Raw genomic sequence first — 26551 nt, 5'->3', positions numbered from 1 at the left:
AAGGGCCTCACTTGGTATTAAGAGGATGTTGACCGGTTACTTTTCTCCAAAGTTTACATTTAGGAACTAAACACATGATCATATTATATTGATGAAGTTCAACTAGTTCAAATAAAATATATATTTTTCTTTTTTTAAATCTGATTTTGTGAATAAGTGGTCAGCAGAGATGACAATGTAGGTCTGAAGATTATGATAATTTGTGTCCGATGATGAAAGAGGACCAGTGGCCATGATGTAAGGGTTCATGCATTCACATTTATATTCAATAGAAATGTGGAAAATCCTTAACAGATACGCCAGTTCGACACTCCACAAAGAAATGTTGTTAATAATCCAGCAAACGTGAATGATTGAAAAAAAAAGTCACATTTATGTGACAAGTATTCAAAAATTGCGATTCATGCCTCCCTGAAATCCCATTCCATACACTTGCTGTCAGTTAGGTCAAACTTATTTTTTATCGCAAATATAAATAAACTAGCTGGTTCGCTGCCCTCCGGGCGGCTCATCAGCTAGTTCCTGCGGAAGGCTGGTAAGGTGGTGGTTCCCCGCCCTCCGGGCGGCTCATCAGCTAGTTCCTGCGGAAGGCTGGTAAGGTGGGCCTTCGGCCCACAAAAGTGTTGTTGCTTGGTTCAACTTTTTGTTCATCTTCATTGCTTATCGCGAAAATAAAGAGATGTTTAGCTCTACTAAATAACTAACAATTTCATTGCAATGCTTGTGGGTAGACAACATTTTTTCGCTAAGATGCCCGCGCGATCGTAGTGAGCCACTTCCTGAGCTGCGCGGTGAAGTAGGTACGTTTTGAAAAGGGACAGACGGAAGGACAGACCGCGTGCGGGACGACGCACAATATATATATAGAAGATAGATAGAAACTATCCGTGCTCTTCTGTCTTCCCTCTGCGTGACGTGCGCGCACTTTCGGCTAACAACGACGGGCTCTAAAGTGCTCGCTTTAGAGGGAAGATGCATTTTCGCAGTGCAAACATAGCTAGCTAGCTAACTGCATAGCCCAAATATGGTGACTAACTGCTGATGCGGTACCAAGGCAATCAAGTTCTTAATTAGTTACTACATCTCCACAACTGAGACTTGAATACTTGTTGCACATTTTCAGTAACGAGTAATGTATTTACAGCAGTGGTGGCCAACCTGTGGCGCGCAAGCCGCATGTGGCTCTTTGGCTGGTTCCATGCGGCTCCCGGGCTTTCACACGACAATTGTGGAAAACGCCTCAGTGATGGCGCCGCTATTCAAACAACGGTGCTTAATATACAGAACGTCAGCCTGTCATCAATCCCGTTACTTGATTGACATAGAGGGCAAACAATCAGATGACTGAATCACCGCTCATGCGTAGACAACGGCGTTAAGTGCGAAGCTAGTCAGCGAATTACCTCTGTTTTTATGGCAGGGTGCCCAATACTTCGATCGCAATGTGTGTGTGTGTCTTTTTGCAATAACAGTAAAAAAATTGGCTCTTAGTCCCTGACAGGTTGGCCACCCCTGATTTACAGTATCAAGAAAATAAATCTTGGAATTCACTTTTCGGCGTCTTTAAAGTGATTTCAACATTGTGTGGATACACAGTAGTCTAGCGTGATTGGCTCTTGAAAGTTAAGTTAAGGCCATTTACCTTCTCTATTTGTCCTTGACCCGCGCGACAGAGAGAAGCAGCGGAAGGAGGCCCCATTTGGGCTTGTCAGTGTGTATCGGCTAGGGAGCGGCGTCGATGCTTTGGGCTTTTTCTGCCAGCTCATCAATATTCATCTACCTACTGCGGCTAATGTCCCGAGCGGCGGGCAGGAATGAAGTTGTAGAGGTCGCACACTTCGCACGAGAGAAAAGACAACGGGCAGGAGAGAGAGGGAGGATTTAAAAGGAAAAAAAAAGCCGATAAGAGACTAAATGAGACATAAACAAGAGAAGGGCAAAAAAGCCTCAGGGCCAGCGGGATGTTGCGTTCTGGCGGTTTATCGCCGTGTCAAAGAGTGTAGCTGAACACGCACAGAAATTCACATCGTGCGCATGGAAAGTATCCTGTCTGCTGTTTTCTACTTTTGACTTGAGCAGTACACCTTTCCTAGCCTTGCAGCGCAGACTTTTATAAGTATCCTATGGAGAAAAAAAACTACAATGTAGGAGGGGAACACTTCATATACAAAAAGGTATTCAAGCACATCGACAAATATATTTAAAGCGCGTCGTAATGGGAAGGCGTGTGAGAGACTTTCGAAAATGATGGCGCGGTTCATGGAGTCATGGTGGATGCCATGTAAATAAGACAAAACCAAAAAAAATAAATGAATAAACGTTCAACGAGAGCCATTCGATGGCTCAGTGCCGCTCACGCCGCCTGTTTTAATAATAATAATAATACATTTTATTTATAAGTGCCTTTCAGGGTTTTGTTGTACATCCGTAAATAAATCATTTTGCCTTCATAATGCCTTTCTCAGTCTTGTTTTTGTTGTTTTATAATAATTTGAAGTGTCACAGAAACAAAACCTATTCGCATAAAAGTAAGTCTTCTGATGGACATGCTTGTTTCTTTTCCGCAACAAACTCCGTCGCTCCGCTTTTAGGTCAGGACCGACTGTTTCTTTTAGGTTGGTTGGGTGTTTATATTGTCTCATGGCTGCCAGTCGTCCCCGGCGAAGCTGAGGGGCACTTGAAATGTGTGTCGAGGTAACAAAGTGTGGACCTCTAGGTGAAACCATATGAAAAGAAGAAAACAGATTGAAACTACACACCTACCGGCCGCGAACACACACGCCTGCTTGACATGAAAGCTCAGCCCACAAAATATCAATATTTAACACACACACACACACACTATTTTAAAATGAAGCCCATTTGGAGCCAGACTGCGCTGTCCTTCATCATGCATGCAGCCTTCCCGGTGGGGTTGGGGGGAGGAGGCTGTGCCATGAATATTCCATCAGTGAGGAAAAAAAGGTCAAAGAAAAAAGGAACGCTCCGAGCGGGGAACACGTAAACGCCTCGCAATTACTTATGACCGGGGTACGATCGCCCAGGAGCACAACACCGGGAAAAATTCTGGGCAAATCTGGGTGACACAATCTCTTTCTGAATGTTCTCAGTTCCTGTATCGACGGCTTGTTTAGCCAAATCGACAAATGGATGGATGGATGGCAGGTGTGCAGACAGATAGATAGATAAACAAATGGATGGATGATAAAGAATAGATGAGCTCGCTCAAACCACTGTCTGCTTTTATGAGAAAATGTATGATTACGCTCGTCGCGAACAGCTCCGGGTCATCCAGCGACTGAAATTATTGACTTGCTGCAGCTCCTCAGTCAAAGTTCGTTTTTGATTCAAATGTGGCGAGCATTAGGCCTAACTCATCAAACCTAAAACAACAAGTGTTCCCCGTCCAACTCATGGCACATTGTTCTTCCAACTGGAATGATTTCAACTCCTCCTCGGGCTTTTTGTCTTTTTCGCCTTATTTCCACTCCTCCTCACTCTGCTCTCGTTTTATTGCGCTGCTCCCATTTTTTTATTTTACAGAGTGAATCATCCATGGTGGCGACCGGCTAGATGACAAGAGGCGGTCTCTCCAGGCTATAAGCTTGGAAACTAAGTAAAGTGTTGGCTGCAGAAGACCGCCTGAGGGTCACAGATGAAGTCTGCTAAAAATAAGGAAAATAACAGTTTAGGGACGAGCTAGCACGACAGCGACCTGTGACGTGTTGAGAGTGGCCTCACTACCATTGCAGTGACTATGTATCCAGCCAGCCACTTGCGTTCATTCTGAAACTGACACTACAGTTTCATACAAGAGAAAGTTTTGCTGCTAATGTTTGAATCTTTTTGTTTCTGTCAAATTAAAATTGGTGTTCAAGGAGTTAGCACGTCTGTCTGATAAAGTAGAGGTCCAGAGTTTAATTGCAGGCTCTGACCTTACTGGGTGGGTGGAGTTTGCATGTTCTCCCCATGCTTGGGTGGGTTTTCTTCGGGTACTCGGGTTTCCTCCCACATTTCAAAAACATGCAGGGTAGGTTAATGGAACACTCTTGGTTGTCCTTAGGAGTGATTGTCAGTGTGTGTGGTTGTTTTTGTCAATGTGTGCCCTACAATTGGGCTTGTACCCAACCCCCTGCCTGAATGCGGGTGCGATATGTTCTAGCATGCCTGTGACCCTTATGAGGATAAGCATATTGGAAAATGGATGAATTGCAAATGAAAATGAAATCCTCCTTGGCGGGGGTAATTCTACAATCCTTCCTTTAATGTGCAAGGGTTCACACGCACCCATGCAGAATTTGCATTCATGTCAGTTTTTTTGTCTGCTAAATGTCGCAAACAAATAAAGTAAATTACTGCCCTGGCGGGCAAAAGGCCATGTGTGGCGCACAATATAAATTAACGCGCATGCATGCTACGCTCGCGGAGAAAAGACGCGCTCCCGTCCTGACAGGGGTGACATTTTAACTGTCGCTGGTTTTGACTAATCACTCCAGATGAAGTCACAAAATCTATGCAAGGCTTCACCTCGCCGCGAGTTAAATGCTAAGTGTCGGCCTCTCTGTTGGCTTCTTGTTTTCCTGATGAGACATCAAAGTATGGCCCCTTCTTTTCAAACTGTTTTTGTCTAATCCTTCTAATTAATTGTTAGTTTGCTAATTATTTTTTTCCCCAAATGAGCAACTACAAAACAATTTTGTCAAATACGACTAACTAGTTTGAGTTGATTAAGTGACACGACAAACTATTTTTCACACAAACGGAATATAAGAAAATAAGGTATCCTTTATTTGTCCCACACTGGGGAAATTTACAGCCTCCAGCAGCAAGAATGTAGGTAGAAAGAAGAAAGAAGAAAAGCAGTTTTCAAACTGAACAACTGGCTAACTAACTAGCTAGTTAACTACGTCATCAGACATGAGACTAGCATGGTTGTACTAAGCAAGTAGTAATGCCTGCCTGATCCTAATAAGAAAAAGCTAGCCAGCTAACCAAATGACTAGTTTGACAGTTGACTCTGATAGTACAATAACTTGTTTGCTAAGTGAACAAGTAATCCTACTAACTGATCATTAAATATACTAGTTTTCAAGACATCCAGCTACCACGCAAATTAGCTAACAGTCAACCGGCTAGCTAGCTAATTAACCAACAAATTTACTTGCTGACAAATGGACTATCTTTTGCTTAATATTACAAACCTCACTAATGACTATTTATTCTTTTTTTCTGTCCAAGTCACTACTTGGCCAGTGGACAACTAGCTATTTAATCCCTTTAACCATGTGCTGAGCAACCATCATGACGACACATAAGATTTGTTTGTGGAGAGGTACTCTGAACATCTCTGGAGCACGCTTTAGGATGACAATCTGGGGAGCAGAACGGATGGAGGAAAAAAACCCCACTCAAAGTAGAAAAACGTTATGCATTAAATCTTTCAAATGTGTCGAGAAAAAGACTGCATGCGCATTGAAAGACCTTTAGAGAGAAGGTACAGTGTAGAACGTCCTTTCACAAAAAAAAAAAATAATTATAACTGCTCCCTTTGGCTGTTCACTTCCACGGTAGTGCACAACTGTGTGTGTGTGTGTGTGTGTGTGTGTGTGTGTGTGTGTGTGTGTGCGCGCGCACCTGGCAGCTATAGCGAATGGGACCAAGCACGCGCGCACGCACACACACACACACACACACACACGCCTGTCTACTACTGCCAAGCGTACATGAACACCTGAATTCTGCAGACCCTTAATTAGTCAATGAAGTGACGGAATGGCAGAGTAATTTCAATGGAAATTTGAGGGAATATTGTCATCAAAGGTTCACTTCACCATACTTTACCAAAACAAAGTCATCGTTTATTTTCTGTGCATTGTGTAGCTAGGCCTGCATTGGGGTCTTTCTCAACTTCAAACACCCCCAGCACCACAATTTCTAGAGGTAACAAAGCAACAAAAGAATCTGAACTGCGTTACAGAGATAAATTGAATTTTTGCTATTTTATTTTATTTTATTTTTTACATTTTAGTTTATTTAGGCCAGGATATTTAATTAATTAAAATTTTTGCATCATTATTTTGTTCCGCTATGCTGGTTTTCTGTAAAAAGATGTTAACTTGGTTTGAGCCAATGTTGTCCTAAATTTAAAGGCTAAAACAAATACAAACAAACAGACAATTGAGACAATTTGGATGCACATTTTTTCCCTGCTTCTTAATGCATCAGTGAGGTATCGAATGAGGGGCTTGGAAAAGGCAGATTTCTTGCACTCAGATTCAGGAGGGAAAAAAAGTGATTGGGACATTCTTAAAATGTATATACACCAAAATATATATTTTAATACAGTATTTTGTTCATAGAGTTACATGAGACAACAGTGTTTTATTTTTCTTTTGATCTTTTGGGTGAGTTTAGTGTGTGTGTGTGCGCGCACGCGCGTGCGTGTGTGTGCGTGTGTTACCTCGGTGTGTTTGAGGACAGCTTGTGTCCTGTAGAGCAGCAGGAGACGCACATCAGCGTCGCACATGGTGAAGTTACTCTCTAAGATCTGCAGCACGGCGATTCGAGGACGCACCGGGAGCGACGGGTCGCCGCAGAACGGTCGCAGCCAGGCCAGCAGGTCGTCAGAGCTCACCATGCTGTCACTGAAAGAGTGAGATTGGGTGCGTGTCAGGTCCCATGAGAGACAGCTTTCCACACAGACTTTCTGGACAAAAATAGACCTCGCCAAGGCCGCACACTCCACAACTGAATGTAATGTAGTAATTTGCTAATTTGGGAGAAAGAAATGAATTATTCATTCATTCATCTTCTGAACCGCTTGATCCTCACTAGGGTCGCGGGGGTTGCTGGAGCCTATCCCAGCTGTCTCCGGGCAGTAGGCGGGGGACACCCTGAATCGGTTGCCAGCTAATCACAGGGCGCACAGAGACGAACAACCATCCACGCTCACACTCACACCTAGGGACAATTTACAGTGTTCAATCAGCCTGCCACGCATGTTTTTGGAATGTGTGAGGAAACTGGAGCACCCGGAGAAAACCCACGCAGGCCCAGGGAGAACATGCAAACTCTACACTGTGAAGCCGACGTGCTAACCACTGGACTACCGGGGCGCCCAAGAAATGAATTACTTTTTGCCAAATCTAATTAACAGGTTATCAACTATGGCAAATAGTTGAGGCTATTAAAAAAATGAACTAAAAAATGTACAACAAAAAAGCATTTTTACACATTTAACCAACCAACCATTTGCTAGTAGGCTAGCTAATTAACTAATTGACTAGTATCTCACCGTCCATTGTTGCATTTATCGGAATGACTAATTTGCTAGCCTACTAACTACCTAGCTAGCCCTAGCTTTCTATCGAACCTAGTCTAATACTAACAAACATATTTTCAGGAACAATCTTTTCAATAGTGACAAGCATAAAAATAAATAGTGTTAACACGTCCGTGACAGTGCCAATCAAACGGTGTTTCCAATGCGTGGGCATGTGTGCACGACGTACCCCTCCTGTACACTGCTGTGCACTGCCATCGCCATGGCCTTGAGCACGTCGAGGGCTGCTGTGTGGTTTGTCAGGATGTCAGGGTCGCCGCTGAAAACAAACACACGCATACCAGAAACCAGAAAAGTGAGTGCAAAATGATGGGAATGGTCTTACATAAGAGTTCATTAAGATAAGAGGTGCAAAAGAAGACGTGTGACGGGGCGTGGGGGACAAGCACTCAGAAAGGAAATCAAAGTCTTTTCTTTCAGTTACCCAATTGAAATTAAACGCTGTGCAAGGAAATCAATGTATTAAAAAAAATTATTGAAATATAATTTTGGTATTTTGAGCTTCTCACTCCTATGAGGATATTATGATTGGTTGGAATTGGTTAGCTCTTAGCTAGTTGCTAATTTGTTCGTGTTTGACTAACAAACTATCAGAAGTGTGCATTTACACTCTTCCGTCAATATCGATGGAAGGGCCGTCAGTCCGTCACTGATGGATTCAGCTTTTTGCTGGCTGTCTGAAAGAATAAGCGCCAATGGAAGCAATTTTGGGCCGTCCCCTTGGACCGCCACAAACTCGCAAAAAGAAACACGGCGGGCTGAATGATAGCTTATCAATTTAATGACTTAACTCAGCTACTTAACTGAATTGTGATACCTTGACTACATTTTGTCAAAGAGTGGGTTTTTGAAGAGAGCGTTTAAAACTGGTTGACGAGTTAACTAAATACATGACCGATAATCGCTGCACCTTGATATTGTCACCAAAAAATGACCCCAAAAAAAATCATATCACAGGGTACCTGAGCACAGCGACAACTCTAGCCACAGCGTCCTGCAGCACACTTTTGACCGATAGGTTTTGCTGTGCCAAGGCGATGTGCAGGAGCTGGCGGATACTCTGGAGAGGCTGGCCGTCGGTCGCCATGGTGACTGCCAGTTCGTGGACCTTGGACCTCTCGGAGCGGGACAGATCGTAAAGTCGGCTGTAGCCCCGCAGTTGTTCCTGGGATGGACCAGAAAGCAAACCAAAATGAAATGGAAAGGGGCATAACAGTGCCACCATTGTACCAAATGGATATACTTAGGACCGTTTAAGCTAAAAGCAAGGAGCAGGAATACAATATGGTCTATTGTAACAACACTTTCCCACAACGCACTTGGCTACACTTCACGGGAAAATGGCCCTGAAGGAGCCATTGCAATAAAGGCCCTACAGGCGATAAACATTTGTGGTAGTTAAAACCTCAGGGTGTAACGGCAGCCTGTCACAGCGGCGATATTCACCGCACTATTTTGTATTGTTTTGATGGATGGCTGTGAAGTGAAAAGAAGTGTTTTGGCCCCCAGCTCAAATGGCCAGTAGTTTTGAAGTTGCACTTGGTACGTGTCGCTCGCCTCTTGTCGTAAGTCACTCGGAAGTCTTTCGGGAAAGGGTCCAATTGGGCCCAGATGGCCGATGTGATGCTGCAGACTTTATTATTGTCGGCCGCCTAAGAAGCATGCACACTCCCTGACAGTCTTTACAACGGGGTCAGACGAGGCGAAAAAGATAAAAGCGGAAATAAGCAAATCTGGATTCACATCAGTAACAAAAAGGACAATTTGATTGTTCAGCCATTAGATCGAACTGAGGACACAATGGCTTCAGAGCAGCTTCACATTGGGTGCGTATGTGGGTGTGTGGGTGTCATCATATCATATTTTGTATTGTGAAAGGACCGTGTGTATAAAATAGCGATTAAAAAACAAAAACAAAATATAAAACAAAAGTGGAAAACGGGGTTTCAATGTGATCAACATGCAAAGAGCGTGGGAGTCAGAAATGACCATCTTTTACCCATGTCTGACCGTTGCATAGCAACACTGCCAAATCATAACCTCCCTTCTTGAGTGCGTCCACACACGAGTGTGCACACGTAGCAACAGGAAGGTGACAGCAGGAGAAGTTGCTTCGTGAGAAAGAGCGCGACAGACGCACTCCAGCGTGGAAGCATAGAACATCCACAATGGGAAAAACAAAAAACAACAAAGTATGCCGCCAAATACGTCATAGAGGCAAGAGACAGTGGTATTTATGTGTGTGCGTATTCAAACAATTCCCCAAAAGAACTGCAGTGAGTGATGCCTTGAGATGACAGTTTAATTTATTCCGTGACCATGCTAACAACTCAACACACACTCAAATCATCTTTCCCCATTAAAATGAATGCAAATGCCATTAATCCATTCCATGCTCTGGTAATACCCCGCAAGAATTTTATAATAAATAAAATAGAATTCTATAATATTATACTTGATAAAAACGTTTCAAACATCGGCAAATTTGTATGTTATTGCATTTGAAATTACCGGTATATATTATTGTAGTGATATTTAAGGCCAAATTTGTTGGTCATTAATTTTTTTTTCACCTCAATAAACAAAATATTTAATAAATCAAAAAACTGAAATATTGAAACTTGACTATTTTAAGATGTTTTCATCAAGAGTAGGAAGCAATTACAATTAAGTTATATTTTATATTAGTGAAAGATTATGATTATATGAAATTGGAAAAAGTAATTTTCAGGTGAATTTAAAAACTGAAAAACAAACTAATTGCAAATGCACCACAAAAATATTAATAACATCACTTAAATAAAATTAATCAATATATAGAACATAAAACTGAATTTAAAAAATGCCAAATTGGAAAATTAAAAAAGCAAAAGAAAAAAACAAAGAATAAAACATGACTATCAAAAAAATACAACAAAGGTATGAAATAAATGTAATAATAAAACAAATAAACTAAGTGTACAAAATACTAGTTATAAATGTTGTTTTGTCATGTCATTTTTGTTCAGTGCAGTGTTGATGAAGTATGTCCAGTCACGTGTGAACATGATGCGGCAGATGCAGACGGCCTTTACCTGCGGGCTGTCTCGCAGCGACGTGATGAAGTCATGACTCAGCGTTTCCAAGTGGGCCTGCGACTGGTGCAGGTGGGCCAGGGCGTCGTCCAAAGTCATCGCGGCCTCTTCCACGTCTTCCCACTTGCTGGTCGCCTCACCGCTGGCTGTCGCTCGCCCTCCTCGCTTCTTGCTCTTTTCGGCCAGCAGCCTCAGTGTGTTGGTGGATCGCCGGAGCACCTCGGAGCGCGCCTGGATGCTGAGCTGGAAACCAAATAGAAGGGAATGACATCAATTGATTACCTGACAATGGCGCGGGTGGCTTGATATGTCACCATTTTGATGCCTCGGTTTGCATACAGTCTTCTCTGTGTTGTCAAATTGACAAGGCATATTTATTTTCACAGTACAGGGACATTCAAGGCATTAAGAGGCAGGTAGAAACCAACAAGTGAGCAATAATACCCCCAGCAAGCTTGGGTGTGTGCCAGCATGTGTGTGTGTGTGTGTGCGCGCACAGATGATAGCTACCAGCAGGGTGTGATTGATTGGATCAGGTATGAGCAAGTTAACAATTCAATAGGAAAAGAGCAGGCCTTTGGCTGCTGGGAGACTTCATTCTGTCTCAAGGAAACACACACACACGCACACACACACACAGTCTAATGGTGTGAATGAATTGCACCTTTTTTTTTCCAGCCAAAATGACCTTGCAATGAAGGTGGAATTTCATGGCTTTTACGACACATAGATAGAATGACAACACACTACAAGAGCCTCATGAGGTAAATGAATCGTAACCTTTTTTGGGAGTCTCGACCATCAGCCACTGGCTTTGCAGCTATCCAATATTTAAATTGTCTAAACTGCATTGCAACGTGGGAGATGTTCTTCCTTGACAATGGCATTGTATCTTTTTTTGCAAAACTATCTATGTAAATTTCTCAAATCACAGTGTTGTAGTTTTTGTGTTGCAGCGATTTGGTTTAGACGCTCGAGGTTCAATTGTCTGATGCGCGGCGGGGGAGTCATTTTTTCAAAGCCTGTTCTGTCCAGTCGCTTTCGGCCGGGTGGCTCAGTACGCGGCAGGCCTAAAAGTGTCGAGTGGATGAGTAAGCGGCGTCAACAGTAACTACAAGCTGAAGGTTAAACATTAAAAACGCTCTCTCTCTGTGATGAATCATCTGAAAAGGCCAAGAGAGAGTGAGCGTTTCCCACCACTTTCTGGCAAAAAAATTACACTGAGTACATAAGGTCCAGTGGGCGGTCAGCTGTGCCTTCGCCCCGTGGCCTTGTGGGAAATGGAGACATCCATCATGTGTGGGGAGTATGTGTCATGGGGGGGTGGGGGGGGGGCAAAAGGGAGTCAGTGAGAGGAGTCACGGTTCCCCCCCTCGGAGTTGATGGAGAAAGGCATGACAGCAGGTTTCAGGGAGATAAAGTGCATGTTAAAGTGTGCACGGGGAGCACAGTGCAGCCTGCTGGGTGCTACACTTTAATTGGCGCTGAAAGGGGGAGAGGCAGAAATTAGCTCACTCAAGGGAGGGATGGAGTGGGGGGAAAAAAAAGTAGTCAGATTAGAAAAAATGGTGGCGAATGGAGAGCAATGGGAGGAGGAAAAACAACAGGCTGCTATAATTGTGTTACTCTCGCGCAATGAAGAAATAATGACAATTGCAAATGGAGAGTTAATTACATGCGTGATGGCCTCAGTGGAGAAGGTGATATCATCCAGGAAGTGGACGGCGTGGACAGGAAGCAGCCTGTCCAGGTACTTGGCGCAGGTGTCGTAGGCGTGCAGGTAGTCCTGCTCGTTGAGAGGCGGGCTCTTGAGAAGATGAGCGTCGCCCTTCCAGAACAAATTGCGCAGCCAGGTGGTGTGGATCGCACTGGCGGACAATGTCGCCCCCTGGCCAATGCCGCCGGGTTTCGGCAGCAGATGGGCCAGTTTAGAGATGGACAACACGTTCTGACTGGTCAGGACCGGTTCGAGAGCGGCCAGCGGGTCCCGGGATTCGTCCGTGAGGTGGCGGTAGTTTAAGCCTGCCACCAAAAGAAAGAAATTAATTTGCCGTGTTATTGGTTTGCATATTCAAAAGGAAAGGTTAGTTAAAAACAAATACATTGTATAAAATGATAGAATGGACTCTTGACCATTACCAGAAATCAGGTTATAACTATGCCTTCCCCATACCAAGTCTTTCAGAGCCTTTTTAAAACAGTTTTCCAAAATCGTGCTCTTGCGCTGTTCGCTCTTTTAGTAATTTTAGTAAGCGATGTCTTATTTCTATACTCATCTTTAACTCTTTGTAACAGTTTTTAAATGTTATACACTTTACGAAGGTTACTTGCATCTGCACAATGGAAAAAATGTTCGTTTTTTTTTCATCTGGAGGCTTGTGCAATAATGCTCCGGGGGTTAGCTTTTATTTATTTTTTTAAATATTCAAATTACAGGAATATTTATATTTTCCATCTTGATGTATAGTCCCAACACAAAATATGCACGTGACTGCTGTTGTTGCTTTGTGTCATGCGTGCTGTAAAGCAGACAGACAAACGCATTAGTATGGCAGCCTGTCTGAGCTTGAAATATTCAACAGTGGCCCGCCTATGGGTGGCAGATGCACATATGCGCGCGCGCGCACACACGCATGCACACATCAAACTGTGATAAACACACACACGCATGCACCCACGCGCGCAATTCCAGACAGACACAGGCAGACACTTGAGCTGCAAAGAAGAGAGGAGGTTGCACTCATACGAATGCTCACTCCCCCGCCCACTCACACACTCAAATGGCCGTCTGTATCGTGTTGTGAGCAAAATCGCATACACAAATAGGGTACAACGTGTTCTTTTGTGTCATTCCTAACAGTCTATATTTTACATTCACAAGTATTTATTTACATGTGTCTGCCCATCCGCGGGGTGCCGTCAGCCCACAATTAAAACACATTAGATTGGAAGTATATGCATTTTTAATGATGCTGGCAGGTGGGGCAGTTTGATGGTTGCGGGTGACAAATTCTGCCAAGCAACAAGCGGCCAATCATGTGGGGCATTACCGGAAAATGAATTTTGTTCGGTTGATCGACAATAATAAATCAATAACAAATGCTTGATGTGGGTGGGTAATTTATAACGCAAATTAAACCTTTGCAATTAGAATTTAATAAGGAAACATTTTTCATTAAAAAATCAGTATGACAATTCAAAAAAAAGATGATCTGAACTGCACAAAAGGCCTCGCGCGCATCGTGTTAAAATTTCAACAAAAATGTAAAAAGTGGAAACAAATGAGCAGTTGATGTGTAAACAAACAAGAATTAGGAAATGAAAAAAAATTGAAAATAGTTTTTTAAAAAAATAATTTGAGAAATAAAACAATCAAACACACCGCATTTAAAACTAACAACGAAATAAAAGCACAAGTGCCTCATGGAAAGTAACAACCAAGACAAGCCCAGCTTCTCTGTGACACAATTATGAGGAAAAAAAAAACAATAACAACCTGGCAATGGGGTTGAGCGTCAGCCGGCAGCATGTGTGAAAGCTGCAGCGTCATCACACAGCAGACGGCGCAAGTGAGGCGTGAAAAACCCCGCTGACCTTTCCGCAAAGTCCTCAGAGACCGGTCGCCGCATTGCCAGCCGTTCAATTGTAAACTTTGCGCACTCAAGCGGTAACAAAGTGAAACTTGCTCACAAACCACCTTGGAGAGGACACTGACCAGTGGTGAGTGGTCAGGGCAAGTGAAGCACTACAGAGCACCAGAAGCATTGACCAACATAAGCAACCTAAATTTGAATATTTGCTCCATGAAATTGTATTTATCCACTTCCAAGAGTCTTTTCTAGTCTTTTGGTCGTGTTTCTCTTGGCTGCGCTATTTCTGTACATGTGTGATGATAACATCTCAAATTGAATTGACAACTCACCGCTGGCCACAGCACGGAGCTTCTTGAGCAACTTGATGTGGCTGTCAGGCGTGATGGCGACGGCGTCCATGTACGGTCGGCAGCCGGCGGCGTCCAGCAGTGTGTAGTAGTAGAGCAGCCGGCTCAGGTCGCTGCCCTCCACGCTGGGCAGCACATACTTGCTCATGTGGCCGTAAAAGCTCTGTGGGTCGCTCTTCAGCGTGGCCAACAGGCCCAGTGACTCGCTGCGTGATTCGATGTCCTTGGTGGACAGACTGCAAAAAAATTAGGGACATCACATATGTAGAATAAAGTCACACATAAGCCTCAATTCGCATTTTTGATAAGGAATAGGAATGGAAGACAGGAAGGCTTTTCCAAGCATGGCTTCTTGTGAATTTTTTGTGGGTCCTACCCATGAAAGTCATGCCTACCAAATTTCTGACTGCCAAGTGAAACTAACTTTGGGGGCGGGGAGAATTTTCTTTCTGAATGTCCCTTGAAAAACACCATTATGATCTTACTATTGTGCTACTTCAAACCAAAAGGGCAGACTTCATCTATCATTTAAGCACAGCCCCTCGAGACTTTTTTGTGGAACTCTTCATGATATACATGTGTCCCAAATTTGATGTTGTTGGGTGAAACTGGCTTCGGGGCAGAATATTCTTTGAATGAGCCCCGGGGAACGGCCAAAATTACTTTAAAATTGCTGCTGCGAACAGAAATGGCGGACTTCCTGTGTCTTTTCAGGGATGTGTTCTTAAGACTTTTTGGTGGGCCTATCTAGTAATGATAGACATGTGGACCAATTGTCATGACACTCACTGAAACAAACTTTGGGAGCTGAATATTCTTTAAAGCAGGCCTCTGAGGACCGAATCTGGACACCTCTGCTTTAAAAGACAGGGTTGCTCTAAAAACTAGAAACACAACATATATATATATATATATATATATATATATATATATATATATATATATATATATATATATATATATATATATATATATATATATTTTTTTTCTTTGTCTGGCTATGTATGTAGCCCCCGACCAAATGTCGCGGTCGGGATCCGCTAGTGTAATCAATCTTGGCCACACTTTCTATTCAGTGTAATAAAGCAAAAGTCTCTTCTGCAATGAACCAGTGACCTCCACCAGCTCCATTTACAATATTAACAGCAGTCACACATGCAGTCAATCAATAACATGCCCAAAGACACAAATACACAGACAGCTACACACATGGCCCACTATTGGTTATAATTTATCATGAAACACAATCCATGAAGCATTTTCTTATATCCTGTCATGACAGTGCGAATATTTCTCACTGATCTACATGCAAGTGCTCAAACACATACACGCAAGCATACAAATGCATATGCAAGCAGCACCGGTGTAAATTTGCACGTGTGAACGCAACTGGGTTAAATTAGCTCCAGAGCAAATGCTTGTGAAGAGTACGTATGGCGAGAATGCGTTGCTTTCGTGCTCTGTCGGACTTCCGTAATGTGTTCATAACGACACAAGACTTGGCTAGTAACATCTTTCCTTTTGTAGGAGATTGGACTGTCTCGGAGTTGTTTGTTCCTTTGTTGTTTGTTCACAACCCCCCGCCCTCCATAGAATTTATTTTGTGATTTCCTCTCTTGATTTTCTGTTTGGCGCATTAGTGTTTGCTTTTCTAAGTGTCATTGAAGTCATTGTTCGTTTACGTTTTCTTGGGCGGTCACTCTCGGGCAGAAGGCACGGAGACCGAGAAGGAGAAGGACGTGCTGGTCCAGTACTCGCTTGAGTTGTGTATATACAGTACGTTTTAAAAAGAACCAACACGACAGCTCATTTTCTGTCGTTTTAGTCCGCTGCAGAAACTGCCGTGTGAACGCAAGTGGGGCAGCCACAATGGTGTCCACTGTACCGGGGCTGCCCCGCTCAGCGGCTTTGTACGTGTGAACGCTCCACACAATTTGCTCCGGTGCAAAATATCCCGCAACAAAATATCTCGGTGCAGCACCGGAGCAAATGTGTGCCGTGTGAACAGCCCTAATGAAGGCGAAGGTGCCATTCCTCCCTTGGCGAAGGTGCCATGTATCTTACACAATGGTGTCCAACTTGGTTGGTGTACCTAATGATGTGGCTGCCATGGGTGCACGTGTGTGTGTGAGAGGGTGACACGGTTTTCAGTCCCGTTGCTTCTCACAACCCAGAGAAAAAAAATTCCTTTACAGACCATTGAAATAAAAATGAAATTTAAAAACCCTGTCTCATCCGGTCCCGGTGAAAATGACTCCCATCCCATCCTGCTCCCATTCAGAATAATTCCCACTCCCATTTTGGAGGTCAGCTATATAAAATAAGTTTGTCACCCCTACCCATCTTCTGCATGGACTCTAAGTTTTTTTTCCCTTTAGTGTTGGATATTCCTGTCGCAATCCCGTGATTAAAACTAAAGTTGACTCCCATCCCGCGGCATTCCCCCTAAAGAGTCAGCCTCAAGAGTACGTACAGTCCATTAGAGACAAGTTGGGTAAAGTTGTCTGAATGAGTGCATACCCGCTGTCTGTAAAAAGGAACTCCAGATGAGTCATGTGGACCTCCCACAGAGGAACACGGTAGCGCTTAGCCAGTGACAACGAGATCCCATACACGGCGTCGTCCAGGGTCCTAAGAACACGCAAACACAGAGGACGGGAAAATAATGACCAATCATTCGTGCTACACACAAACATACATCTCAAAGCAAATATTGACATAATACATGAGGACTTCTGAAGGCTGAAATTTTGAAAGGATGTTTTCCAAAATGTTGCTCCAAATTGTGGGCATGTCAGTGTTGCCAAGCAGACCGGTAAACTTGCTATTGCCTTGAGTTGTTAATGAAAGCTTGCTTGGACTGTGAGATAGGTCTTGAAAATATTACACAATTGGGCAAAAAGTTTACTCATTATTTCCCCATCTATAAAAATGTATTTTTATTTTAATACATCTGGAACAGATTAACCAGACTTACATTATTTCCATATGGGAAATACCGCTTTGGATTTCATTCTGTTAGTTTTAGGTCAGACTTTCAAAAATGGAAAAATAAATACATATATATTTTTTGCATAGGGACTCACTCAGCCAAGCCGAGGATGGTCTCCTTCTTGTAATCAGGGTCGGAGCTGAAGCGCTGCACGTCAACGCCACGACCCAGACCCTGCAGCACTTGCGCCTGCGTGTAGTCGCTCAATCGCTCATTGTAGGTCTGCAGCTGCACGATCAATTTCTGCAGATCCTCTGGCCAGCCCGAGTAGGCCGACACGTGCTGGGTGACCAGTCGGATAAGCTCCTTCGGGTCAGCCTGCCGACAAGAGGAAGATGAGGGAGTCATGCGAACATGTTGGCATAGGCTGCTAATTATTTTATTCACAAGCTAATCTTATGGTGTGAATCAAGATGAGTAAAAATGAACAAAAGTGAGGCTAAAAATTGAACTTTTGTGTGTAAGGTACTGCTGTAGGATGGCGGTTTGAAGTCAAATTTGCAATCTTCCAAGGAAATGTGAAATCAAAACAATACCAAACAGGTTCTCCTGGTAAATTTGACACTCACATTGAGCGGACCTAATATTGAGACCTGTGGAACACCACAATTATTATTTTTTTGTAATAACAGGCAATTTTGACCATAAAGATTTATAGACTGAGTAATGAACCTCGTGGAACATCACCAGTTTTCTGCAGTAATGATAAGTCATACTGGCGTGAGTTTGTGCTCAAATCGGAAAGCATCATAGTCCATCACTAACCAACCCGAACGCAGTATAGCGCATATTTTTATAATACATGTGAAATATTATATGGAAATTCCCTACATTACAGCAGAAAACTTGTAGCGTTCTACAAGTCTTGATACTAGGGCCATTCTCGAACAGTGTCAAACTTACTTTGTGCTCCGGTAAAAGAGCTAGATAACAAATACACGAAGTACTTAGTTTGGTCATGCAGCATAACAAGGCAAGCTCAGTTGGCATCGTAACTTATAATTTTTCATATAATTGTTAAATAGTTATGTCCGAGAAGTGTTTTAATACAACTGTTTACTATAATTAGTACTACTTGAAATTAGGTTAGTCCTGGTTATGCTGCTTCCATAGGAATATATTTCCCTTGTAAAGTGAAGAGAGAATTTTCTTTATTTTTTTTAACACAGCATTTCATGCTATTGTGTTTCTTCTTTTTTTTGTGGCCACAGAGCATAAAAGAATACTTTTGTCACGCTGTCATTTAAAGACAAAAGAAAATTAGGTGCATAGTGGCAGTGGAGAATGTGTGCGTAACCGATTTGTGGACCAAGTGCCCCTTTGGCTTATCGTTATGGTGCAGGGATTGCGCCCGACAAGTTGCCCGCTTTTCTGCTGCCATTCACTGAAAAACTAATGAGGCTATTTTCATTCTTCTTTTGCCTCCAAAATGGCCTCCGGGAAAGCCGGGACAGCAACCGTACGAATGCATGTAAGCCTTGCTTCTTTAATTTCACTGCCAGGAACACAAAGTGTGGCGGCTGAAGGCAATTCAATAGGGGCGCCTCGCTCTCCTGCGCGCTTGGAAAAATACGGCCCAGATGTAGCGAGCCGCCTTAACGGCCGAAGTGATTCAGGCCTGCGGCGGGAAATTGGAATACGGGAACATCATGTCAGCTCCTCGGTTCTAATTCACAGTAGTCAATGTAGAGATGGAAGCTCATGGGCCGGTTGGATGAGATGGGCCACTGCTTCATGGTATTTGCAAAAGATAATTATACTGTGTGTGTGTGTCTCGTGACCGTAAGTCCTTAGCTGCTTTGCTCCCAGACAGATTTGCCAATCAAAAGTTAGGACAGGACTGGTAGGCCATGTTTTACCGCAACATTTTTTTTTACTTTGTGGATGAATTCTCTATCCAGATACAATTCTGGCCATGGCACCAGGTGCGCGGAGGCCCTTGGCTTTTCCGGCTAACCCAACAGCTGCCATCCCATTAAAGCAAAGAGTGAGCCGCCTGGCAAACACAAACATATGACTGCCGACGAGCATTCCAACATACGATACCCTCCGGCGTCCAACGAGTTTAAATCCAGTGGCAAGCACATGCGCAGCTCTTTTGTAAAAGAAGGATGGCGTGGTTGCACTCTCCGGGGAACAAGTGAGCGAATAATGACTTTAATGAGTTGTAGTTATGTCATAGATAGCAGTCAGTGCACTCATTAGCGCTAATAATGTAAACAGTGGCTAAGCATAAATAGGGAGCAAGCGGTGACTTTTGAGAATCCCTTCACCCCGACCCCCAAACCAAAGAAATAAATGTAAAAAAAATACTGTAACCGCCAAGTGATCAAATGAATTGAACAGGGAGACAGATTGAAATTGCACCACAGTGTAAAACTGGCCCACTTGAAATCCTCGTTCAGGGAGATGCAATTTTGTAAAACCTTGGCAGTCGTCGGGCTTGTAGTGAGTTTCCATAATGGCGACTTAACAAGGCAGCAGCTCCAACAATGGAGATTCAGCCCAGTGGTGCAGCAGTCGCCAGTCAATGCCAAATGTAAACAAAGAGCTCGTCTCAATCAATCCGCTAGCTATTGGGCTAATGTGTTAATCTTTACCCAGGATGGAATCTTGCACGACTGCGGTAAACTCTCTACTCAATAGAGAAAATTGGTTTTATATCTAATAACATGAGGGTTAGCACAGTGGTTAGAGGTTCACAAATCTGCTTCGCACAAGGTTCTGGGTTTGAGTCTCGGTTGAATCGGGTGAGAGGTCATGATAATGGTGGAAACCTTTGTGAAACAATTTATCTTGATCACAGCCTGGCCTTTGAACAGGGGTGTGCAGACTTTTTATATCCACTACACACACACAAAACACACACACACACACACACACACACATACATATATATATATATATTAGAGCTGTCAAACGCTTAAAATATTTAATCTAATTAAAAATACAACTGTCATAATTAACTCAAATGAACTAAAAAATTAATCGTGATTACTCACACATTTTTTATCGTTTCTGAATTTCCTTTTACATTTTTTGTCCTATTTTTCCGCATTTTAATGCTCTCATTAACATGGAATCATGAATCAGTTTTCTATGCGCCAAATGCAAATATTTACTGAAATAACAATTTTGATTTTCAATTTTACATGAACATTTTTCACTTGGTGCATCTATTCACACATAATCTCTCATACAATATTACTGTCCATCAATAACGGTGAAAAAAATATTTTGTCACACAACAGCTGCTTTAACAGATTTTTTTATGAAATCAAAACAGAGCAATATAACATTATAAAGTGCACATCTAAGGTACACTAGTACTCAGCCTATAGTGGATTTAAACCATGGTTGCATACTTCATTTTTCTCAAGTTTGCTTTCAACACAGCAGTCTGTTTGTTGAAGAATAACGAGACACCGGACACCAGTGTTCATTATGTGCCGCTGTATTCGAAACTGCCGGCCGTACAAACAAGCACACGCACTTCCCCCGTGCTGCAGGGGCAAACCATTCTGAAGGGGGGGGTTCACTCTCCCTAACACAGTCAGGCTATGTTGATTGTGTTGGTCCTTCTTGCGCGGAAGTCTCTCTACGGTTTTGTGTAGACCTCATTTCGAATGACTACACTTGGTTCGATGACAACACTGGAGACATTTTACTAGGTCGCTACCACTGTAGCGCACTGTCACTGTCAGACGATTGACGAACACTGAGAAGCTCCACCCGCTCTACTTATTTGGACACAGAACACTGTAACCTTCCACACAAAATAGTTCCAAACAACTAACAATCGCGTCAGTGGCATACATCGTATACCTGTATGATACAGAGAGAGAGAGAAGAACAGATAAACTTTGGTCTTGTCAGTGGAGCAATATGGCAACTTTTTATAAGTAAACTTTCCATTCATAAACTCTTTAAGTATCCGTTTTCGGTGTCTCACACTGCCGTGGTTCGCAAAACAGACATGGGCGTGGACTTCTGCAGCGCGCTTGTTGTTTTGTTTCTGGTGTATTTATAGAGCAACGTAACATCCGCTTGTGACGTGTGCCGCGTTAATTTCGCGAGAAAATATTTAATCCCGTTAAAATTCATTTAAATTAATGCCAATAAAAACGCGCTAAACTGACAGCTCTAATATATATATATACACACATGTATACATATACATATACATATATATATATACATATACATATACACACACACATATATATATATATATATATGAGCTAAAGTTAGAAAACAAGGAATCGGACATTAATCCTCACCCTTGAGAAGTTTGGTGAGATTTATATTTACATTTAACACTGCTAACTGAATAGAAGGTGAAGTGAGGCAGACATAAACAACCTCAAGGGTTCAAGTCAGCCGATCCAGGTGATTTATTTGCGTGTCGCCATTCCCGCAGACACATTCCATTAGTCCTCCTGATCAATAGTCAGCAGGCAGAAAGATAAAATGCCCAGGTGGGGAAAGTTCTCTTTTTGCGGCGCAATTGATCAGGTCAGGTTAGGCGTCGCGAAAGCCACGTCACGTTGTGCCACAGGTGGTAGAATCGTCACATCAGTGGCCATTTTGAAAAGTGAAAAGTGAGAGCTCAAGACACGTGGGCTTATTCTGCCTTCGGGCTGCCATTGGAAAGGCAGCCGCTCTTGTGTGTGTGCGCAACGATCGGCTGTTGAGGGAGCGCTAAAAGGCTTTGCAAGTCAAAGCGCGTGACAAAATCTTGGTGTAAGTGACAGAAAATGAATAAATTGATTAATTAATAAATAAGTCGGAGATGAAAATTGACAGGTGACAAGAAAATGAAGGCGGGATGATGCGGTAACTTTCAAATGCCGGTGGACGTTTTCGACAGTGGAACTACTGGACAATTCATTAGGTACACCGACTCAATCTACTGAGAACCAACACAAGTGAAAAGTTGGTCCTTGACAAAGCTAATGAGGCTCACTTATTAGGTGAAATTCATTTTGAAAGCATGACTATGTCATATTTTATTCACATTAATATAAATGTTTTATATATGTTTTGCACAATAGTGGATTATTTCAGATGCATCACACAGAACGGTTTCTAATTTTTTAGTTGTCTTAAATGTGAGGGGAAAATGTATAAATATTCTAAACAGCTCTCAATACAATGAAGTGCAGCAATACAATTTGAAGGAATTCTACAAAATGTATTGATTAGAAAAATAAGTGAATAATACACCTATTTTTGTATTACATATAGCAATAACAACATTAACAATGTTATAAATAATAAGAAAATAAAAATACGGATTGTTACATCAATGTGATGTTTTTTCAACATTTTGCATGAATATTATTTTCTTTTCGGGCGGCCCGGTAGTCCAGTGGTTAGCACGTCGGCTTCACAGTGCGGAGGTACCGGGTTCGATTCCATCTCCGGCCTCCCTGTGTGGAGTTTGCATGTTCTCCCCGGGCCTGCGTGGGTTTTCTCCGGGTGCTCCGGTTTCCTCCCACATTCCAAAAACATGCGTGGCAGGCTGATTGAACACTCTAAATTGTCCCTAGGTGTGAGTGTGAGTGCGAATGGCTGTTCGTTTCTGTGTGCCCTGCGATTGGCTGGCAACCGATTCAGGGTGTCCCCCGCCTACTGCCCGAAGACAGCTGGGATAGGCTCCAGCACCCCCCGCGACCCTAGTGAGGATCAAGCGGCTCGGAAGATGGATGAATGAATGAATGAATTATTTTCTTTTCAATTAATTTTCATTTCAATTAAATGTACTTTAATTTTTAACTTACAAACCAAATGATTTCACATCCTTTTTTCTTTGCTAATTTGGATCATTTAAATGGCGTGATTGTGTAGCGGCGTTCTCAAGGGAGCAACATTCCGCACTGAGAAGTGGTCCAAATATTTTGTCACCAGTTTACATCAACTCATAAAATCAGCTCGGCTAAATTCTGCTCACTCTCTCTCTCTCTCTCTCTCTGCCTCAGGTTCAATATCTCACCATGTCTAGTGTAGCGTGAAAACATGCTGTTGATTTTTAAAGGCTGAAAACCCCAAAAAACAAATCAAACACCTTGAGTCAGCCCCTCTGAGAATTTCGCCACTATTTGTAACTAAATGACTTCTGCGCCTCGAGTGTTGCGGGTCTGATTGGAGCGGCTATGAAATTACGCGATAGAGACGAAACAATTCAACGAGAGAGTTAACGTGCACTTGATGCAGATTGGGACAAACACAAACAGAAATAGAAAAATGGATATCGTACATACTATCTAGCTACCTGACGAAATAGCTACAGTGGTTCCCCCTTTTCTTTCCTTCTGCTGTTATTTCCTTCACTCGTTGAAATATGTGGTGACATCATCAAGCCTACGACGAGGTACCAGACCTGGTAGAGCGTGTGCTTCTTGTCCTTGAAGCAAGGTTGCAGGCGGCTGTAGATGTGTAGCGAATAATAGTAAGCGGCCAGCTGGAGGGACAAGGCCGAGTGGCACTGCTGCTCAAAGCACCGGTTGGCATCCAGGACCTGCACAGAAAACAGCAGATGACAAGTTAGATATTTGAAAGATGTTTTTACAGGATACAAAAAAAAACCCTGAAATTTACAGTTGCATGCTTAAGTGTAGTACCGCGTTTGGCCACAACATATGTCACAGAGAGAATTAAAAATGCCTGTGAGTATTGTTGGCTGTTGCGTTTGTTGCTGCCCAATGTGTGTTACGAAGCAGTTGTTTTGACTTTCCTTTGAGGAAGGGGCTTGGGTGAAAAGCTTGGAATTTTAAGAATAATAAGAAAAAGAAAACCTTTATTTGTCTCACAATGGAGAAATTCATATTTTACAGCATCAAAGTTATGAAAGGAAGAAAGTAGAAGAACAAAACGTAGAGGAGCTCCTGAAAAGGCAGCCACTCTTGCGGCGCCATCTTGACGTCAGAATAACATAACAAAATATTACAACACAACACATAAGACACAGACAGTCATTCAATCCTTGACAGTATTTTAATTGTTTCTTGTGAGACAAAAAAGCAACTTGACGCACGCAACCGGTGCCGCTTTTTGGATAACTGTAGAAGCCAGACGCCTGTCTTGTTTTTGTTTCCTTGGTGTGATATGATTGTCTCCCAGTTGTTGACAGCAAAAGAATGAGAATAGTCGCTAAGGATTACTTTAAAATGTGTTGGGGGTTTTTTGTAAGTTGAAATGAGTCGAAACTATGAAGAAACAAATTATATCGCCTCTCTGCATTGCAGATTTTCACCTAGTGGGGATGGATCTGGACATAACCCCCTCAAAATGATTCTTTTTGGCATCAGAAGGCATTTCTCAGACTTGTTTTTGTTGTTTTGTAGTTTGGGGTGTCAGAAAGGCAAAATATATCTTGGGTCAAAGCCAACGTTCTGCTTGGCATTCACACACCAAAAATGTTTTCCCTGCTTTTTGATCAGATATGGGCATTTTTGGTAAACACAACCGATGTGTTACTGCAGATTACTAAATAACGGAAAAAGCTAGAAACTCAATTTGTGATTTTTCCCGTCTCGCCTTACGCGTGTTAAGATTGAACACAACTCTATTGATCTTTCAAGCGAAATCCACGATTACTGGCGAAAGAGGCTCGGTCCATCATGTCATGATGCTATTGAGGGTCTCACGACAAGCGGCGGCTGACAGATGACCAATGCGAGGGAATTTCTCATAGCTGTGCTTTTTTTCCCCCAACCACCAGAGAGCTTACAAAAAAGGAAAAACATGAATAGGGTTTCATCAATCCGGACAGAAGCTGTAAGAAATTGCGCCCGGTGCTTCTACTGGAATTGAGCTGTCGGTGCCGGACTTGGCGTCCACCTACCTGGGGCAGCGCCAGCAAGTAGGATAGCGCCAGCGTGGTGTCCCTGGGAAAAGCGTCGTTAGCCAGCTGCAGCAACACTGCGAACAAGGATGAAGAGTTGGATTAACAACCAACGGGAGTCTTTTGCTGTGTTGTCTGAATACAAATGACAGTGAGTGAGGGAAACAAGTTGGGCAGCATCATTAAAAATCTCCCCCTTGACTTTGGCTACTCTTCGTCTATCTTTTTCATGCTTTTGTATGCTTCTGGCATGGAAGAGGACTCACTTATTCAAAGATTAAAAAGGACACGGCCATTCCTAGTAAGAGCACTCCACCTAACTTTCATCTAAAGTGCACTTTTAAAGTTTCGCCCGAATGCCAAATTAGCCAATGCCCATCTGTGGAAAGGAAAATGATTAAAACTGTTGTGAATCCACTGCAGTGGTTCTGTGGTGTGTTGCAGAAGAGGGCGTAAGTCATATTGGTGTGTGATTACACCAACTCACTCTGTCAACGTGCATTATGCGGTCACTATGAAAGCAAAACAACTGCAACAAAATATCATTAAGAGTGATCATCCAAATTTTTGGGGGGGAGGTGAGCAGACAATGGAAATTCATGTAGTCATCATGTGCTATCATGAATGATTGAATGCGAAAGAATGCAGTTCCACTTTGGAATGACGCAATGAAAAAAAAAAAGTGTGAGAAGGTGTCCTTAAGCAATTCCATCTCGGTGTGGAATTAGTTTGAAACTCCTTTGTGCATTGCATTTGGGAGGGGGCAAAAAAAAAGTCATTTGCAGCATATGCAAAATGATTGGGCCGCTCTTGATGAATTTCAGAATGCGCAGAATATACGTTTGGATGTATAATTGCAATGACTGTCGATAGTTGTGTGGGTGGCAAGTGAAATGAATCATTAACCTAATCGGTGTTGCTTGTCAGACGGGAGGTGACAAAATAAAATAAAGTCACGGGAGAATAAAATGTGGAAAACTATTCGTTTTAATTAGGAAGAGAGGATGAATTCCCAGTTCAAGGCGGAGGAGGCAGAAAGCGGGACTTTTATAGAGAATTGTTATTTCCAACACTGTTGTTTAATATTCATGTAAAAACAGACGACGTGGGGACAGATCAATAATATCAATCTCCGGAGGAAAAAAAAATGGCCATACGAGGGTTCAGCCTGACAGCAACAAAACAGGTCAATGGAACACAAGCAAGAAGAGAGTAAAAGGGATTTGGGGGGGAAAGGGCAGCACAGAGGTTAGCATCCAGCCAACGGGCGGAGCGATATGCCACTGTGACAAAACGACGAGTCTTCTTTTCTCCTTCCTCCTCCTCATCGTCATCGGCTTCGGCGCGCCGAGCCCGC

The 26551-nt window shown here is 42.8% G+C and overlaps 1 protein-coding gene across 5 annotated transcripts in view; it reads right to left on the bottom strand.

Annotated features, from left to right (window-relative positions):
• nbas (NBAS subunit of NRZ tethering complex) overlaps window positions 1-26551 on the bottom strand; it is an 89171-nt gene that overhangs the window by 13975 nt on the left and 48645 nt on the right. For all 5 annotated transcript variants that reach the window (XR_007960066.1, XM_052052606.1, XM_052052608.1 and 2 more), the window contains exons 40-49: window positions 25195-25271; window positions 23731-23868; window positions 17443-17666; window positions 16877-16987; window positions 14339-14592; window positions 12092-12438; window positions 10417-10659; window positions 8305-8507; window positions 7512-7601; window positions 6461-6644 (exon numbers count right to left, since the gene is read on the bottom strand). Coding sequence is in view for 4 of the 5 variants with exons in the window: in XM_052052606.1 (XP_051908566.1) it covers window positions 6461-6644; window positions 7512-7601; window positions 8305-8507; window positions 10417-10659; window positions 12092-12438; window positions 14339-14592; window positions 16877-16987; window positions 17443-17666; window positions 23731-23868; window positions 25195-25271 (1871 nt within the window). In the remaining variant the exon portion in view is untranslated. The remainder of the gene's footprint in view (window positions 1-6460; window positions 6645-7511; window positions 7602-8304; window positions 8508-10416; window positions 10660-12091; window positions 12439-14338; window positions 14593-16876; window positions 16988-17442; window positions 17667-23730; window positions 23869-25194; window positions 25272-26551) is intronic.

The sequence above is a fragment of the Hippocampus zosterae genome, chromosome 19, assembly GCF_025434085.1.
Source record: "Hippocampus zosterae strain Florida chromosome 19, ASM2543408v3, whole genome shotgun sequence".
NCBI lineage: Eukaryota > Metazoa > Chordata > Actinopteri > Syngnathiformes > Syngnathidae > Hippocampus > Hippocampus zosterae.
Note: the sequence above shows the minus strand (reverse complement) of the source record. Positions and strands in the feature narration are given on the sequence as shown.